Raw genomic sequence first — 19,304 nt, 5'->3', positions numbered from 1 at the left:
TTAAATGTGTATTGCTAGGTGAAAGAAGCCGATCTGAAAAAGATTACGTCCTGTATGATCCAACTATATGACATTCTGGAAAAGGCGAAACAAGACAAGTAAAAAGTGGCTGCTAGGGGTTCAGGAGGAGGGGGAAGGGATGAGTAGGTGGAACACAGGGCATTTTGAGGGCAGTGAAATATTCTGTGGTTCTGTAATGCATGTCATGTATTTGTCAAAACCCATAGATATGTACACACAGAGCGTGAACATTTTTGTATACTATAGACCTTAGCCAATAAAAATGTATCAATATTGGTCATCATTTGTAACGAATGTACCACACTAATACAGAATGTTAATAGAGAAAATTAGGTGGAGGGGGAAGAGGGTCTAATACATGGGAACTCCGTACTTTCTGGACAGTTTTTCTGTAAACTTAAAAATGCCTTGAAAAAGTAAGGCATTGATTTTTAAAAGTGACAGGCTTAATAGGGGAGCCTATTAATTAGGGAACCCATGGAAGCCTGTTTATAATAATCTAATAATAATCTCGTCCTTGTACCTTTTTGAAATATGGACGCTCAACTATAAAATCATTATTTTTTTCACTAAAGAGTCAAAAAACACTAGCACCAATTATAAAAAACAACAAAACCTGAGAAAAATAACTTTTTAAATGCCAGATTTTGCCAGAGAAGTTTCATGGGTAACCTGAAAGTTGGTTGTAAGTGCTGGAGTCTCAGGAGGGAACCTGAGAAATTTAACTCAGAAATATAAAGGAGCCATTTATGACACTTGGGTGAAATGATAAAATAATTTTCCCTTATGTGTTTACATCACTTGGTCATCAGGTTTTGGAGGCAGTGCGTTCCAGCTTGTTCAGGCCTGATGGTTAGGTTCCTGCCTTGCATGGACCCACCTTAACCCCTGCACTTGTTCTTTCCTTTCCTTTCTATCACAACATACCTATCGTTCTAGGGTGTGAACACACCATTTTTCCTTCAGGGTGTGTTCAAGTGAATTTAAAAATAAATTCTGTGTCAAATAAGAAATGTAGAAAGCGCTGCCATGTGAGGAAGCACTGGAGAATCCTTTTTTTTTTTTTGTGGTACACGGGCCTCTCACTGTTGTGGCCTCTCCCGTTGCAGAGCACAGGCTCCGGATGCGCAGGCTCAGCGGCCATGGCTCACAGGCTTAGCCGCTCCACGGCATGTGGGATCTTCCCGGACCGGGGCACGAACCTGTGTCCCCTGCATCGGCAGGTGGACTCTCAACCACTGCGCCAGCAGGGAAGCCCTGGAGAATCCTTTTGAAGAGTGAAGAATCCTTTGATTTAAATATGTAACTCTTCCCCTCCCCAGTTTATTTTATAGTAGATTCATATTTTGACTTAACTAATTAAAGCCAAACACACGTGAAGGAGACTTAGCAGCATTAAAGATTTATTTTGTGAGAAAAATTAGCTTTAGAATGTTCAGCATGCAGTGCTGGTTTATTAACGTCTCTGTTTTCTGCCTGGATTTTATTTGTGTTTGACCTTACATTTTGTTTCATTTTTTAATATTTATTTATTTTGGCTGCACAGGGTCTTGGTTGTGGCATGTGGACTCTTAGTTGCGGCATACATGCAGGATCTAGTTCCCTGACCAGGGATCGAACTCGGGCCCCCTGCATTGGGAGCGCAGAGTTCTACCCACTGGACTACCAGGGAAGTCCCTGATCTTACATTTTTAAAACTGCATTTTAAGCAGAGGTTTTATTTTTATGCACCTTCACAGTTTATCGGATTTGGGTTGTGTAAAAAACATTGACAAATACACTTCACTACAATTTTGAAATCTCTTATGTTATTTAGCTTTCATTGTTGAACAGTATTATTGTACACTTACCTGAACCTGACACATTGTTCTGGGTGATTTAAAATAATATTTTGTGTTTGCCTGACTAACAAGGGCATAGGTTAGTAACAGCCAGACAAACAGCCAGAGAAAACTTTTGAAAATAAGGGATAAGTATATGTAGGCATGTATCTTCTGTGGTTTATAGGTAAAAATCTAGCATTTAATTAATTCAGTTCATTTAACTAACTTTAATCAATTAGCCATCTACAAGTGCTGATCATTAGGCTTCTTAACTAAACAAGATAAGACATTATCTTGTTTTGATTTTTTCCATTGTTTTCCAGTCTACTGATTTACATCGGTGGAATCATTGATGGCCAGAGTGGTTGTGATTTGTCCCAGGTCACAGTGGTAGAATTTCTAGTCGAGTATCAGTTACTGCCTCTGTTTTACATAACCTTGTTGTGAAACTACTGGTGTAGCTTTCTTTAATGTAACATCAGTTACTTAATCATTCAGTTTTGTGACTGGTTTTCCAGGTTAATAACATAGGATAGGAAGTCAACAATTTTATTTTTAAACTCACTAGTATGTAAATATTTATTTTGGTAATTGTGGTAAAAAATGTGCACATGCTAGAAAAATGTGATTGTCATCCTAAACGCATTCTCAAATTAGTAAGTAGTGTTTTTACATTATACTTAGTTACTATATACTTAGTATTATTTAGTTGTACTTACTGGCTACTTCTGAAAAGTCTAGGATATTTGGGGGTAAAGATGTAAATCTCTGAGAATTAGATAATTTTGTGTGAGATTTGCACAGAAAGAGTTTAAATTTAATTCAAAGATTTATGACAGGGTTTCCTTCACCCATAAGGATTATTTCTAAGTGTGATATTTGTAAATCAGGTAGAGCCTATTTTTACAGCGTAGAATACCTCTGATTTCACGTTTTGGAGCATTTGGTCTGCATGCTAGACCTGTTTTATTAAAATGTTGAATGGTTTAAAGGTTGTTTGCTTTTTGTAAACACACATGTACTAGTCTGACCTTAATTTTTTTTCCTTTTGACTTTCCCCAAATTAATGATGTTTAACAGCAGAAATCTAGTTTTATATTTGTTGGTTGCAGTTGTTAAAATGATTAGAAAAGTATACAGTTAGCATTTTGACATATGAATTGAGAGTTGAAACATCACTATAAAATGTTTCAGATTTATTTAGAAAGATGGGAAATTCTTTTGTTGTTAATGATCCTTTAAAATGTATAATTTTAACTTGGAAATTGGTCTTCTTAATAATTCATAATAAGTAACACCTGGAAAGCATTTGAAGAATGCTTTAGAATTCTTCAGAATTTTAGATATTTTTAGATCTCTTGTCTCATTTGTAGAGGTGAGAAGAGCTTTGTAGCATAATCTTCATTTTCCTTCACTGACTTGGTTTTGGTTAAGGGAGATTTAAAAACACTTAAAACATACCGAATTATTGTCTTAGTTTGAGTTGATTCCATGTGAAAAGTTATCCAGACATTGTCAAACAGATATTCAAGAGGTTAATTTACATGCATTTTATGGGCATGTGACTTCATTTAAAGCAAAGGTCAAAACTTTCTTCCCTACCAATTTATACTTCTCTGTGCATTTTTGCTATTGTGCTATGAATTTAGGTATTTAGTAACTAATAAGAAAGCTTTGTATAAATTTTACTCACAAAGATGACCTATGTGGTTAGTAGTTGATATAGTTTATTTCTAATTGTCTTTCATTTTGTAGAGAGCTACTGAGCCAAGTCAGGCTATATGCCATTGCTGCTGAAAAAAAGAATTATCTTCAAGAGGAGCCCACTTCTTCTCATAGAAGGAATACCAGTCAGTTTGATTGGGCTCTAATGAGGCTAGATAATTCTGTCCGAAGAACTGGCCGCATCCCTAAGACTCTTCTACAAAAAGTCTTTGATAACACCTGCCACTCAGGTATTTCAAGATTTTCTGTTCAAAAAGTTGAACTTAAGGACTGGTTTGGTGGTAAGCTCATTATAGAGCACATTACTTGATACTTCAAATTTTGTTATTTCTATTCATGATTTTATGTTATGATTGTGATCTTTCTGTTTTTCCAACTCATCAGAGCAAAGTTTTGAGTAAAACATTTTGTTTTGCATGTTTATTTCAAAATCAGCAAATAAAAATTGTCTTTTCCCACAGTTTATGAAAGAATCACTTTGAGTGGTAAATTTTCTTGGAAGATATTAGTTTTTCTTATCTTCTGTTGTATAGTGTCTGCTTTCCCTAAGATAATCACATATGACAAATTCCCAGAAAGACTGATAATCACTATTTCCCTTTCATTTTCACTTAGCTATTAAAATTTATTTGAGTCACTTATGCAACTTTGATAATCTGATAGAAACTTGCCCTCAACACCCCCCCCAAAAAAAACCCTAACCACACATGCTCACACAAAAGCCCATGTGCAAGCTACACACATAATTTTGTATATAGTTTGAGAGCTTTCACCAGCTTCCCAAAGCCCATCCATGATTTCAGTCACATTAAGCTGTAGAATCTAATGATGAGGGATACTAAAGAAGTATCAGTAATAACTTGCATTTAAAGACAGTTTTTATCATTTTCTCTCTTTGATTTATTGAGTTGTACGGCTATCACCGCAGTCAATTTTAGAACATTTTTATCACCCCCAAAAGAAACCTCCATACTCCTAAACATCAGTCCCCAGACCTCCATCCCTTCCAGCCCTAGGCAACCACTAGTGTACTTCCTTGTAGACTTGCTTGTCCTGGATACTTTATATAAATGGAATCATGCAATAAGTGGTTTATTTTTGTTTTTGTTTTAAAGTCAGCTTTCAGAGACATGTGGATAAAGGGAGAAGGAAGTTAATATTTTGTAGAGGATTATAAACCTAAGTTGGATATTCTTGGGTTTTAATTGTACTGCTTTGTACTATTTTCATAAGATACTGAGAAGTTTAGCCTTTCTATTGCAGTAAGCACTAGGTTCTTTGTAGTCTTGCAGATTGTATAGATTTATAACGTTAGCTTCCCTAAGAAAACAGATCAGTTTTAAAAACTTGTAGTAACATTGTAAATGATACTTGTTGATTGGGATAGGATTTTTCTGATTTATGAGTACTCTTTTAATATTATCTTTAGTGAGGCAGGAGATTTTAAAATATTTACAGATTTCAACTTAAGTTTTGATATTTATCTGCATGGTATTGATACTATGTTAAATAGTATACGTTAACCTGTTTTCATAGGTAGCCCAGGTGGTAATCAAGCCTTGCTTCTGCTGCGCAGCTGTGGTTCTCTCTTGCCTGAACTAAAGCTCTCAGAGAGAACAGAATTTGCTCATAGGATATGGGACAAACTTCAGAAATTGGGTATGATTGTATGAATATATGATGTGTATAAAGGGTGTAGATACTTTTTCTTTTAGTAAAAATGAATTTCTTTTCATAAATGCTGTAGTTCAGTTTTATGGAAGGGTTTTACTTGATTCATATTTTTTTGTGATATGACTTATTTGGTGAGTTATAGTGACATCTAGGGGCATTAAGAATAAAATAATTTTTCATAACAAGTATTACTTTTAGGGTAAGTTAAAAAGAACGAAGTAGAAAGACATTTAGTCTGTCAAAGTTATAAATGCACATACTATTTGACCAAGCATTTCTATTTGTTAGAATTTATTAACATATCAAGCATGGTGTTTTAATATGTTTATACTTTAAAAAATTCCTTTTGACGTACAGTTGATTTACATTATTATATTAACTTGAGGTGTACAACATAGTCTGTTTGTTAGAGTTTAGATAGATATACTCACATGTGCAAAAGGATATTCTTCATTGTAGCTTGTTTGCAAAAGTAAAAAATTGGAACCAGGGCTTCCCTGGTGTCGCAGTGGTTGAGAGTCCGCCTGCCGATGCAGGGGACACGGGTTCGTGCTCTGGTCCGGGAAGATCCCATGTGCCGCGGAGCGGCTAGGCCTGTGAGCCATGGCCGCTGAGCCTGCGCGTCCGGAGCCTGTGCACCGCAACGGGAGGCACCACAACAGTGAGAGGCCCGTGTACCAAAAAAAAAAAAAATTGGAACCAACTCTAATGTCCCTCACTAGAGGTTTGGTTAAATAAATTATGGAATGTCTGTAAAATGGAATACGGTGCAACCATTAAAAGAATGGAGTTCTTCATATACTAATGTGGGGTTTTCTCCAAAATATAATTAAAAATAAAGATGCAGAACAGAGTGTATAGTTTGATACCATTCTGAAGAAAAATGTTTATATGTGTATGTGCATATATTAAAACATTTCTGGAAGGATGATAAACACTAGATACAATTTTTACTCTATACTTTAAAAAAAAATTATAGTTGATTACCCTATACTCTTTTATACTTTTTCACTTTGGGGCTATGAATAGTACCTATTCAAAAAGTAAAATAGTTTAAAAGATCATTTGATAAAATTCAGTGTTCATTCCTGATTTAAGAAAATCTTAACAAAGCAAGCTAGGAATATCTATATGTCAGTAAGTCACATAATTTAAAAACACATGTTGAACTGGGAGAAATATTTGTGAGAATGGTTATATTCTAAAATAGAAAAGAGCCCTTACATAGTAGTCATAACATTAATACCTCAGTAGAAATATAGACACGCATTACTTTCTATTATAATTGTTCACAAACATGTCTTTTCTCTATACTGTATATCCTTTGTGAGAGTAGAATTCATAACATCTTTGTTTTTCTCTTTGCCAGTAGAATAGTGCTTTGAACTTATTACATTTGTTAACTAGTTGTTGAATTAATATTGTTAGAAACCTGGTAGATTGCCACCGTGACTCTTGTTCACAGACTTTTTTAAAGCTGTAAGAGATTTTTTAGCTTAGGTAATATGTCCAAAGTTACAGAATGAGCTGTGACAGATCCAAGACTGGAACTGAGTTTTCCAGACTAAAGGGGATTCTTTAGTCCCCTTTAGTCTGGAAATGATAGGCTCTCATTTCAATGTTGCCATATGCTAAATTTTTTTTCTTTTTTTTTTTTTTGCGGTACGCGGGCCTCTCACTGTTGTGGCCTCTCCCGTTGCAGAGCACAGGCTCCGGACGTGCAGGCTCAGCAGCCATGGCTCACGGGCCTAGCCGCTCCGCGGCATGTGGGATCTTCCCGGACCGGGGCGCGAACCTGTGTCTCCTGCATCAGCAGGCGGACTCTCAACCACTGTACCACCAGGGGAGCCCTAAATTTTTAAAATTAGAATTACTTTTGGTGTACTTCTTGGCCACATCGTGATAATGTATGTCTCCTTAAGTTTTTTAATTCAGGTTATTTATCTTTTCTGGAGTGTTCTTTTGTTCCTTACTCTTTAAGTCAATCCATTTTTCAAGCTATAATTTAAATCCCTCCTTTCTAGTTTTACCTCCAGTCCCAATTAGTGTCTCATCAGTTTCCTGCATTAGAATTGTGAGTTTGTCTTTTTTTTTTCCTTTGGCTGCATTGGGTCTTCGTTGCTGCGCGCGGGCTTTCTCTAGTTGCAGTGAGTGGCAGCTACTCTGCATTGTGGTGTGTGGACTTCTCATTGCAGTGGCTTTTCTTGTTGCGGAGCACGGGCTCTAGGCATGTGGGTTTCAGTAGTTGTGGCACGTGGTCTCAGCAGTTGTGGCACACGAGCTTAGTTGCTCTGCGGCATGTGGGATCTTCGGACCAGAGATTGAACCTGTGTCCCCTGTACTGGCAAGTGGACTCTTAACCACTGCGCCACCAGGGAAGTCCCTGAATTTGTCTTTTTAATAGATATTCTTCTGTTGGAGGCTGATGAACTTATCTTATTCATATTTAGATCTTTGTCATGAACCTTCCAGTGTTTTGCACATGTTGGGTACTAAAGTAGTAATAGTTGAAATTGTAGAAAATGTTCAAGCAAATTTAACTTGACTTCAAAAAAATTCAAATTCTACTTCATTAAATAGTAAATCTATTAATATTAACATGGTTCAAATGCAAAAGGTTCAATAAAGTTTATAGTGAAAGGCTTTGACTTATGTTTCCCAGACACCCAGTTCCACTCTTGGGGGCAGTCAGTCAAATCTAACTTTAAAAATATTCTCTAAGAAAATAATCACATTTTGGAAAAAGATAGATGTAATTTTTTTAGAAAACTATTTCTTACAAAGCCTGTTAATCTATTTGGGATTGCAAAAAACCTTGATCACTAGAACTCTGGTTTAGAGACAAAGGTAGGGAGGGATAAAAACTACTCTGAACAAAAAAGTGCGAACATGTTTTTAAGTATTGGTATTAAGGGCAGGTCCACATTTAATATATTCATATAATCTTAATGAAGGGGACTATATAATGACATCTTAAAGTTTTCAGATGACACCATATATTTCTTGAACGGTAAAATGCCAAGCTAATTAACATAAGTACGCATAAAAAGCCCTGTGAGATGACAGAAAAGTGGCAGGTAACTTTAACTGTGGGCAAGCACAAGGTAATACATGGAAGAGAGAATAATTATCCAAAATACACCAATGGATGAGCACTAATCTAGCAAGAAACCTGGCTTTTATCTAAAATAGTAATATTTTAGGATATTCTTTCAAGTTTGAACAAAATAAGTATAAGATAAATGTAAGTGGATGACAATTTACAAAATTATTACATAACGAGGTTGAACAAGAACATAATACTAAAACATTAAAAGTAATGGACAGCGGAGCCAGAGCCATGAGATCGTATTAGAGGTATAAGGGTATATGGTAAGGTACATAAGGAAATGCTGTTATATAGCTTTTGCTTATTAAAGTAAGATATTTTAGGATTATGTCCCTAAACTTTGAGTTTTTAATTTAAATTTTAGTTAAAGACTTTAATTCACTCTATGAAAGATACACTATGTATTTAAAAAAAATATTCTTCAAGAAATGACCCATGAAATTAACTAGACATAATAGTAAATATGGGGATAAAATTTTTACTGAGGTTCACAGAAACGTTTTTGTCATCTGTAGAACCATGTCAATGTGGCAGAAATAAAGAAATGAAACCCAGTTATGTTAACATTGATCTTGACTAAAATCTGTATGAAAATCCAGAGTAGATGTTACTTATCTGGATTTTCAGCAGTTTCCTCAGCTTTTCCAGCACACTAGAGTAAATACCTTTATAAAATTATAGAATACAACTTCCTCAGCCTTAGAGCTGTAGCCAACCATTGTTAGAGTTCAGCTTGAGTTGATGGTTTTTTGAAAGTTCTCAGACACTACATGGTAACCTTGTTTTATAATTATATTACAGATGTGGACTTGCACATGATTCTCTATAAGGCCCTGTATAAAGTATTACAATGGTTAAGAGATTGGGCTTTCAAGGCAGACTACCTACATTCAAATTTATGGTCACATACTAGCCTTGTGGCCTTGGGTAAATTGAAGAGTCAGTTTTCCTAATCTGTAAGATGGGGATGATAATAGTACCTTCCTGAAAGCTGTTGTGAAGAGTAATTCAACCTCTGTATGCAGAGCACTTAGTACAGTGCCTGAAACAGTAAATACACTACATGTCTAAGGTTAAAAACAAGTTTTAATTTAATAGAACAGGACTCTACTGCTTTGAATGTCAAACTGACACCACAGGCCTGTGTAGCCACAGGCAGTTGAATAAAGATATAATTCCTGACAATTTAGTAAAACATGTTAGCACTGTATTGATATGGTAACCCTGATGTCATGTGGTGCGTTGGTATAGTAAGGCTGAGTGGTAACCTTAATTGATATGGCCTTAGGCAAGATAAACATAGAAAGAGGGCGTCCCTGGTGGCGCAGTGGTTGAGAGTCCGCCTGCTGATGTGGGGGACACGGGTTGGTGCTCTGGTCCAAGGGGATCCCACATGCCACGGAGTGGCTGGGCCCATGAGCCATGGCCGCTGAGCCTGCGTGTCTCCGCAGCGGGAGAGGCCACAGCAGTGAGAGGCCCGTGTACCGCAAAACAAAAACAAAAACAAAAACAAAAAACATAGAAAGAAAACAAAGGGCATTGGAATACAGGTAATTAACAATAGCAGACTAGAAATGGTGTTCAGCAACTGGAAATGGAGTGGAAATGGAGCCTTCAAACACTGAGTAGCCTGGTTAGTAAATAAGCAAAATTGTTAGCACAGTCCTACCTGTATATAACAACTGCAGTCACAATTCATCCATCTCAGGGTATCTGTAATGTGGCAAGGACTGCTTTATAAGGAAAAATCTTTCAGCCACTTTAAATGTAGGGGTCTTACTATTATAAAACTCTTAGAGGAAAACATAGGCAGAACACTTTATGACATAAATCACAGCAAGATCCTTTTTGACCCACCTCCTAGAGAAATGGAAATAAAAACAAAAACAAATGGGACCTAATGAAACTTAAAAGCTTTTTGCACAGCAAAGGAAACCATAAACAAGACGAAAAGACAACCCTCAGAATGGGAGAAAATATTTGCAAATGAAGCAACTGACAAAGGATTAATCTCCAAAATTTACAAGCAGCTCACGCAGCTCAATATCAAAAAAAACCAACCAAATCCAAAAATGGGCAGAAGACCTAACTAGACATTTCTCCAAAGATGATTTGGAGAAAAGATGCTCAACATCACTAATCATTAGAGAAATGCAAATCAAAACTACATTGAGGTAGATGCTCAACATCACTAATCATTAGAGAAATGCAAATCAAAACTGCATTGAGGTATCACCCCACACCAGTCAGAATGGCCATCATCAAAAAATCTACAAACAGTAAATGGTGGAGAGGGTGTGGAGAAAAGGGAACCCTCTTGCACTGTTGGTGGGAATGTAAATTGATACAGCCACTGATATGGAGAACAGTATGGAGGTTCCTTAAACAACTAAAAATAGAACTACCATACGACCCAGCAATCCCACTACTGAGCATATACCCTGAGAAAACCATAATTCAAAAAGAGTCACGTAGGGCTTCCCTGGTGGCGCAGTGGTTGAAAGTCCGCCGGCCGGTGTGGGGGACGCAGTTTTGTGCCCCGGTCTGGGAGGATCCCGCATGCTGCGGGACGGCTGGGCCCGTGGGCCATGGCCGATGGGCCTGCGCGTCTGCAAACGCAGCCTGTGCGTCCGGAGCCTGTGCTTTGCGACGGGAGGGGCCGCGGCAGTGAGAGGCCTGCGTACCGCCAAAAAAAAAAAAAAAGAGTCATGTACCACAGTGTTCATTGCAGCACTATTTACAATAGCCAGGACATGGAAGCAACCTAATTGTCCATTGACAGATGAATGGATAAAGAAGATGTGGCACATATATACAATGGAATATTACTCAGCCGTAAAAAGAAATGAAATTGAGTTATTTGTAGTGAGGTGGATGGACCTAGAGACTGTCATACACAGTGAAGTATGTCAGAAAGAGAAAAATAAATACCGTATGCTAACACATATATATGGAATCTAAAAAAATAAAATAAAAAATGGTTCTGAAGAACCTAGGGGCAGGGCAGGAATAAAGACAAAGATGTAGAGAATGGACTTGAGGACATGGGGAGGGGGAAGGGTAAGCTGGGAAGAAGTGAGAGATTGGCATGGACTTACATATACTACCAAATGTAAAATAGATAGTGGGAAGCAGCCGCATAGCACAGCGAGATGAGCTTGGTGCTTTGTGACCACCTAGAGGGGTGGGATAGGGAGGGTGGGAGGGAGACTCAAGAGGGAGGAGATATGGGGATATATGTATATGTATAGCTGATTCACTTTGTTATAAAGCAGAAACTAAAACACCATTGTAAAGCAATTATACTCCAATAAAGATGTTAAAAAAAAATACAGGGGTCTTGTCAGCATTTCCTAACAGGAAGGGAATACTATGCTTCACAAGTAAGAGAACTTTTAATCCTTGAATAGGCAGTTACTTGTAATTGTCCATTAATTCAGTAATTATTCTCGTATACTTTGTTTCCTCTGTTCTGGCAGGATTTCTATATAGGTGGGTCTAAATATGGGGTATAACGCTGAAGTGATCATTTTACCCTCCTTGTTTGTTACATTTAAGTGCACATATTTCAGTTGTGTTAAAGGGTATGACTTTAAGTGCTCTTCTAAAAATTTGATTTAAATTTCATTTGCAGGTACTGTGTATGATGTAAGTCACTATAATGCTTTGCTTAAAGTCTACCTTCAAAATGAGTATAAATTTTCACCAACTGACTTCTTGGAAAAAATGGAGAAAGCAAACATTCAACCAAATCGAGTAAGTAGTTGCTATTATAAATGTTTATTGGTCATATCCACTTTTATTTTTACCCAGAAAAAAAAATTTTTTAGGCAGTATTAACTGGCCCATTTCATTGACAGGTGACATACCAAAGGTTGATTGCTGCTTATTGTAATATGGGAGATATTGAAGGTGCCAGGTATGTAGTTCCATAAATGTATGTTTAAGCCAACAAATTTGTAAGTCTTGTAAACCTAGCATATTTTCATTCTTTTTATTTTTAAGTTTCTACTTAGTAAGAAAATTATTTCAGAAATATTTTAACCTAGAAAATTTGGTCATATGACTTAGATAAAATATAGAATTTTGTAAAAGGGGAAATGTAATTGAAAATTGCTATTTTAATGAAAAATTTCATTTACTGGAGCAGAAATTTAAAGTTTTTGAGGTACAAAGCTGGCTTTACTTTTTTTTTAAATTGCTGTTTCCAAAAGTAAATGTTCTTAACCATTTACACTGTATTCATTTATAAAACTGATGATATTCTCTTTTTTCAGTGATTTGTATAAAATTAGTTATGACATCTCTCTGCTCATGTAAAATTTATTAATACTTTTGGATGGAGGGTTTAGGAAATAAGGAATAAATTGAAATGTACAATCTCATTTTTAATGAAATGAATCACTAAACTTTATGCTTTTTAAAGGTTAATTAGTACAGAAGAAACAATCAGATTTTTAAAACTTACCTACTGTTTTTAACAAGAGTACTTCAAGACTATTGATAGAACTTCAGGGAGTGGAATTTTGTGTGCACATGGTGTAAAAGGTGTTTTTCATGTGTATTTCCAAGAAGTATTTTTATTTCTCTTTTGTTGCAGCAAGATTCTTGGATTTATGAAAACTAAGGATCTTCCAGTCACAGAGGCAGTATTCAGTGCTCTTGTTACAGGGCATGCAAGAGCTGGGTAATGTTCCACCTAAGGTTTTATTCTCAAGTGAGATTTAAATTACAGAAAATTATTGTGGAAAATTCTTAAACTATGTTTATCTACCTCTCAAAAAAAATCTTGAGTGTGTGTGGTAGAACATGCACATCTTAAAATAAATTATTCTTAAATTTATCTGTTTCATCAAACTTTTATTTGAAGATTTCAGTTTTAAAAATTGGACTTGATCCAGTGTAACTGACTTTGTAAAGTTTATTAACTACTCTGCTAGTGACCTGGAAAATATTTTTATTTTTGAAGACTAATTTACTAAATGTTATTCTTTCCTAAAAAGGTAAATTTAAGTCACAACATACCAAGTGAAAGAGGGCACGTTATTTAATGTCTATGTAATTATTATTTAATTTGGTTTCTCTTTTGGAAGAGTTACCTATAAAAATTTGAGATGTTTATGATCTTTATTATTTCAGAAATCTGTTACCAGTTTAATATGTATTTACTCTTCTGATGTTACGATTCTAAATGGTACTTAAGAATTTTAATTTTAATAAGCGTAAGTAATACATTCTAGATTAAATGATACGACATTTGGCAGTATTATGGTAATCTATTTTATTTTCTTTGAATTAACTTACAGAGATATGGAGAATGCAGAAAATATTCTCACAGTGATGAAAGAGGCTGGAATTGAGCCTGGTCCAGACACATACCTAGCACTGTTGAATGCATATGCCGAGAAGGGTGACATTGACCATGTTAAACAGGTGTGACTTATATAAATAAACATGCTTTAAAATCATTTGTATAAACTGTGCTACATTTTGCATATGCAGAAAAGTGTAGTTTATATCTCTTTTTAAAGATATCTCTTATAGACAGTCTTGAAGGAGAATTCTTACTATAGTTCAGTACATTGGTGTTGATGTAACAGTTATTGTTGGAATAGAATGTTTTTCTGTTTTAGAAAAGAAGTCTTAAACCTTTAGATGGTATGTGTTTCTAATTTTTTTAAATCTTGGTATTTTAATTTATTTAGCTTTAATAAAAAAAAAAACTTGTTTCTAACTTGTTCTTCTAATTTCTGGAACTGTCTATAGACCCTGGAGAAAGTGGAGAAGTCTGATCTTTACCTTATGGATCGTGATATATTGCAAATTATCTATAGCTTCAGTAAAGCTGGGTATCCTCAGTATGTCTCAGAAATTTTGGAAAAAATTACATATGAAAGAAGATATATTCCAGGTAGTTTTACAATTTTTATTTTCATGATTTTTCTAAAAATAAGAATTACTATTTTTACATGATGGAAAGGGCATTCTTTAACAATAGGGTATTGTGGTAGATGAACATAGGATTCTTTTAAAGTCAGCTTAATAAACTGAAAAACTTGAGTGAATGAATACGTGGGAATGTTTTGATTTGGAAGTGTTTCACTATTATTTAGGCAGATAAATCCTTTTGGTATTTGTAGTTCATAAGTTTGTCTTTCATATTGGTAGCAGTGTAGAAATATTGTTCAAATCAGTAACAAAAGATGTCTTTGTTTTCTTTCCAGATACAATGAACCTCATTTTGCTTTTAGTCACAGAAAAATTGGAAGATACAGCATTGCAGATTTTATTAGCATGTCCTATATCAAGGGAAGACAGTCTGAGTGACTTTGGCAGTTTCTTTTTACGACACTGTGTGACTATGAATACGGTATTTACGTAGTCCATTTTTTCTTTGTAGACAATGTAATTGGCAGTGAAATAATATTCTTTAAAATAAGAGAACATATTATGAGATTAGACCAGCTATAAATATTGAGAACTTTGTTTTTGTGTTGGAAGATTATTGGATAGAAAGAGGGTGAGAAGTTCAAATTTTTTATCTCAGAAGTGGTAGAATATTTGCAGAAGGTCAAATGGTAGGCTATTTGCAGATTCAGCTGATGTGGTGCCTTTCTTTTCTAGCCTGCAGAGAAGCTTAAAGACTACTGTAAGAAGTTAAAGGAAGCTCAGATGCACACATCTCCTTTCCAGTTCACACTCCACTGTGCTTTACTAGCCAAAAAAATGGGTACTGTATTCTCGTAATTAAAACCCACATAAGTAAGTTTTGCTGAGGTAGCTTTGTAATATTTTATGGTGTCTCTTTCAGATTTGGCAAAAGCTCTAATGAAGGCTCTGAAGGAAGAAGGTTTTCCTATCAGAACTCATTATTTCTGGCCATTACTAGTTGGACATCAGAAGGAGAAAAATGTTCAAGGTTAGGTTTTACCTTTTACAGATTTAATAGTGGTTTAGATATCCAGTATAACAGTTTCTACACACATCTAATTATTTGGGAAAACATGCTTATTAGATCTTATAAGAAAATAGAATTAAATCGTAGTAAAGTATTAGGTAGACGTTTAAAAAACAAACATAATGGATTTCTTTCATCTTAATTTCATTTCTTTCTTTTTTTTTCTTTTGCTGTATGCGGGCCTCTCACTGTTGTGGCCTCTCCCGTTGCGGAGCACAGGCTCCGGACGCGCAGGCTCAGTGGCCATAGCTCACGGGCCCAGCCGCTCTGCGGCATGTGGAATCTTCCTGGACCAGGGCACGAACTTGTGTCCCCTGCGTCAGCAGGCGGACTCCCAACCACTGCACCACCCGGGAAACCCTTAATTTCATTTCTTAATTCATCTCTGATCTTGATATTCAGACTTGTGATCGTGGTTTTAAATAGTTCATTATTTTTAAGTTTTTCAAAAAACTCTTTAGTTCTTGATTTTACATACATACAGTGTTTGAAATTAGTTTAGCCTCATTAAAGATAAAATATGTACAAACAGACCATTTTCTTTGTGGACCAGTCTATTTCTTCCTAACTGAGCTGAGTTAATATAATAGGAAAGGCAGGAAAACTTTTATTGCGAAATGAATGCTCATGACCTGACAGCCAACTGATTGAAGGACAGAAGTGTTCAATCTTTCAGGTTCTTAAGTACGTTTAAGCATTTAGCATACTTTTACCTGTACACATGGGATGTCTATAGGATATGAATAAGAATTGAACAAATATTAAATTTTAGAGTACAGTATCTAATTCTTTGGTTTGCATTATTGGTAATTCAGAAAGAGTAGTCTCATAAAAAGATGCTTTTAACAGAAGTACTTCCCCCTTGGGGAAACAAAAAATGGTCTTTTTCATTTTATCTCGCCGTATAATGTGCTTTAGAATGAGATGCAGAGTTGTTAGTATGACATTGGGTGACAAACAAAATGCACAAACAAAAAAAAAATGTGCTTTTAGCAGACTTTCATATTGCAATTTTATTTAAATATATAGCCGTCTTCTGGTTTAAAGGAAATAGTGAAACAAGTATTCCCTAATTGTTTCTGGCTGTAAAAGTCTCTAAATCCTTTTTAGAAAAATTTTTGTGAAAACAATATGCTAGTTGATTAACTCTTTGCATATCCTCCAGTTCTGAAAACTCCAAGAGTTAACCTTTAACCCTAGTATTTTTGAACCACAGAAAGTTTACATCATTCCATGAAAATCTTTGGCCATGTTAGTATTGTCCACAATACACAGATATGAAAATACTTTTGGTATTCCTGTTGAAATGTTTGTTTATTCATCAGGTAAATTTCCCTTTCTCAGCCTATCATGGTATCTAGACTTGAATTGGTTACTACATTTTTACTACTTAGTAAACATGAAAGAATTCAGGTAATTCTTTCCATAGTTGTAGCTCAAACTAGTAGAAAAGTGGACTTCATCTTGAAGCCATTTTTTTCTTAGAATCGTAGAATCAAAGGTGCCTTGTTAAAAGCTCACGTTACATTAATGAAGGAACTGAGAGCCCAGAGAGATTCAGTGGCTGCTCTTAGGTTCCATATCTAGTTGTCAGAAGTGCTGGGATTAGAACTAGGATTTCTGTCCTCCTGTTGTAAATACTTACTTTTAATACCATAACACCTCCATATTAGACACTTGTAAATATGCTGTACTTGTTTTATAAAAATTCTTAGCTATTGGTTAAAAATTAGGTGTCAGTTTTGGCATTAAGGACATTTAAAAAGTGGTACCAAGTTTCGGGGGGCTTCCCTGGTGGCGCAGTGGTTGAGAGTCTGCCTGCCGATGCAGGGGACATGGGTTCGTGCCCCGGTCCGGGAAGATCCCACATGCCGCGGAGCGGCTGGGCCCATGAGCCATGGCCGCTGAGCCTGCGCGTCCGGAGCCTGTGCTCCGCAACGGGAGAGGCCACAACAGTGAGAGGCGAAGGCCCCTGGAACCAAAAAAAAAAAAAAAAAAAAAAAAAAAAAAAAAGGTACCAAGTTTTTTAATGAGTGAAGGTTTTAACTGGAAAAATAGGAAAGCTGGAAAGTTAACTTGAGAGTACAAGAGATTGTCAGCTGTTTTACAGTTTTTAAAAAGTACTTTCTGGGCTTCCCTGGTGGCGCAGTGGTTGGGAGTCCGTCCGCCTGCCGATGTAGGGGACATGGGTTCGTGCCCCGGTCTGGGAAGATCCCACATGCAGCGGAGCGGCTGGGCCCGTGAGCCATGGCCGCTGAGCCTGCGCGTCCGGAGCCTGTGCTCCACAACGGGAGAGGCCACAACAGTGAGAGGCCCATGTACCGCAAAAAAAAAAAAAAAGTACTTTCTTCTTTGCAGGAAGTCCTGAAATAGAGTAAAGTATGTATTCTGCAATCTTTTCTTCATGTAACAGGGAAATGGCTGTATATATTCTATATAGTTTCTTTAGTGTAAGATAAGAAAGGAAGATTCTTTTTAGTGCAGTGAATTTGTTTTTTGTCTGGGGAAAGTCATTATAAACTGGTAGAAATAAATAATTAACAGAAGAAAATAATGGCTGCAGAGATGGAGGATGTAGAGGAGTGTTTCATAAGGAATAAATAAAACCCTTCAGGAAGTCAAAGAAAGGTATGTAGAGGTCAGGTCAGACTGAACCAAGTGTTCAACAATAGGATGATCAAACTTTTATTGAATTCTAGAATTTTCCTGGCTGCAAATTTGGCCGTCACCAACCCTTAAAAAAGATTCATATGATGACTTCCTCATGGCTTATCTTGCTAGTATTTTTCTCTGTTGTGCAAATGGAAAAGTCCTCTCTTAGAATTTTAGCTAATTGGCCCAAGTGAGAGGAAATAATGCGGAATGATTGAGGGATTATCTACATCCCTTGGTATATTTAGGAAACATGAAAATAAGAATATAAAACAGGTAAAATATAAAAGGAAAGGCTGGTATGAAAACCTAAATGCCAGTTGAGTGAATGGTTGAGTAGATGATACTTTTTAAAAAGTAAGAAATTGCCTCCTCATAAAGTGAGCGCTCTGGGTAGAGTCTAAAATTATGTGGAGTAAAGAGTCCTAGTTGGTGGAATTTGTTCAGGGAAACCATATATCTTTCCCAATAGTTTGAACTACTTTAATTCTTATAAAACTTTTTGAATGGAGGCTTTCCTTTAGATTCATAAGCTTTCTTGTGCCTACATTTGAAATATTTTTACTAGATTGTTTAGATTTTCTAAGTTCACAGAGGTTTGGGATCTCGTTTATCTAAGTTAATATATGATTATTTTAATCTTTTATTTTAAAAAGAAATATGAATTGTATTTTTGAGGAGGATGTTTGTAGGTATGTCAGATCAATCACCTTTCTCCTTATTGAGAAGTGTTTCCCTCTTCCTGTCCAACTATAGTTACTGAAGGGAATATCCTTGTGTGCTTCCTCAGAGTGCTTGGAGTGATTGAACTTGGCTGAACAATGGTGTGAACCCAGGTTTTCTTAAACCTGCTTTAGTTTCAGTTGGAAAGATACATAAGTTACAAATGCTACCAACCCAGTTCATCTAAACGAGCAGAATGCACTCCTCTCCCTGAAAAACATTATTGGAAAAATGAATTAAGAGAATAAAATATATTTGAGGCATAGATGATGAGGGGGAGTGTTTGTATAGGAATAGGAATCTTCTATCTGCAATCAATTTGTTGGTCTGTTTTCAAACATTAGAAAATGAAATAGTTACCTTGTGCTAAATTTTAGAAATTATTAGATTATTTTAAGACAGCTAAAAAAATTAAATCACTGTTACTATTAACATTTGTTTAGTATTTTTTTTTTTTATAAATTTATTTATTTATTTTTGGCTGTGTTGGGTCTTCGCCTCTGCGCAAGGGCTCTCTCGAGTTGCGATGAGCGAGGGCCACCCCTCATCGCGGTGCGCGCGCCTCTCACCGTCGCAGCCCTCTCCTGTTGCGGAGCACAGGCTCCAGACGCGCAGGTTC

The 19,304-nt window shown here is 36.0% G+C and overlaps 1 protein-coding gene across 1 annotated transcript in view; it reads left to right on the top strand.

Moving 5' to 3' along the window:
* Nucleotides 1-19,304, top strand: part of LRPPRC (leucine rich pentatricopeptide repeat containing) — a 108,504-nt gene that overhangs the window by 10,531 nt on the left and 78,669 nt on the right. Inside the window, exons 2-11 of the mRNA XM_007459953.1 lie at nucleotides 3,600-3,799; nucleotides 5,106-5,228; nucleotides 11,987-12,108; nucleotides 12,213-12,271; nucleotides 12,953-13,039; nucleotides 13,659-13,785; nucleotides 14,119-14,263; nucleotides 14,577-14,722; nucleotides 14,977-15,082; nucleotides 15,164-15,271. Of these exons, the coding sequence (XP_007460015.1) occupies nucleotides 3,600-3,799; nucleotides 5,106-5,228; nucleotides 11,987-12,108; nucleotides 12,213-12,271; nucleotides 12,953-13,039; nucleotides 13,659-13,785; nucleotides 14,119-14,263; nucleotides 14,577-14,722; nucleotides 14,977-15,082; nucleotides 15,164-15,271 (1,223 nt within the window). The remainder of the gene's footprint in view (nucleotides 1-3,599; nucleotides 3,800-5,105; nucleotides 5,229-11,986; nucleotides 12,109-12,212; nucleotides 12,272-12,952; nucleotides 13,040-13,658; nucleotides 13,786-14,118; nucleotides 14,264-14,576; nucleotides 14,723-14,976; nucleotides 15,083-15,163; nucleotides 15,272-19,304) is intronic.

The sequence above is a fragment of the Lipotes vexillifer genome, unplaced genomic scaffold, assembly GCF_000442215.2.
Source record: "Lipotes vexillifer unplaced genomic scaffold, Lipotes_vexillifer_v1.1 scaffold666, whole genome shotgun sequence".
Lineage (NCBI taxonomy): Eukaryota > Metazoa > Chordata > Mammalia > Artiodactyla > Lipotidae > Lipotes > Lipotes vexillifer.
Note: the sequence above shows the minus strand (reverse complement) of the source record. Positions and strands in the feature narration are given on the sequence as shown.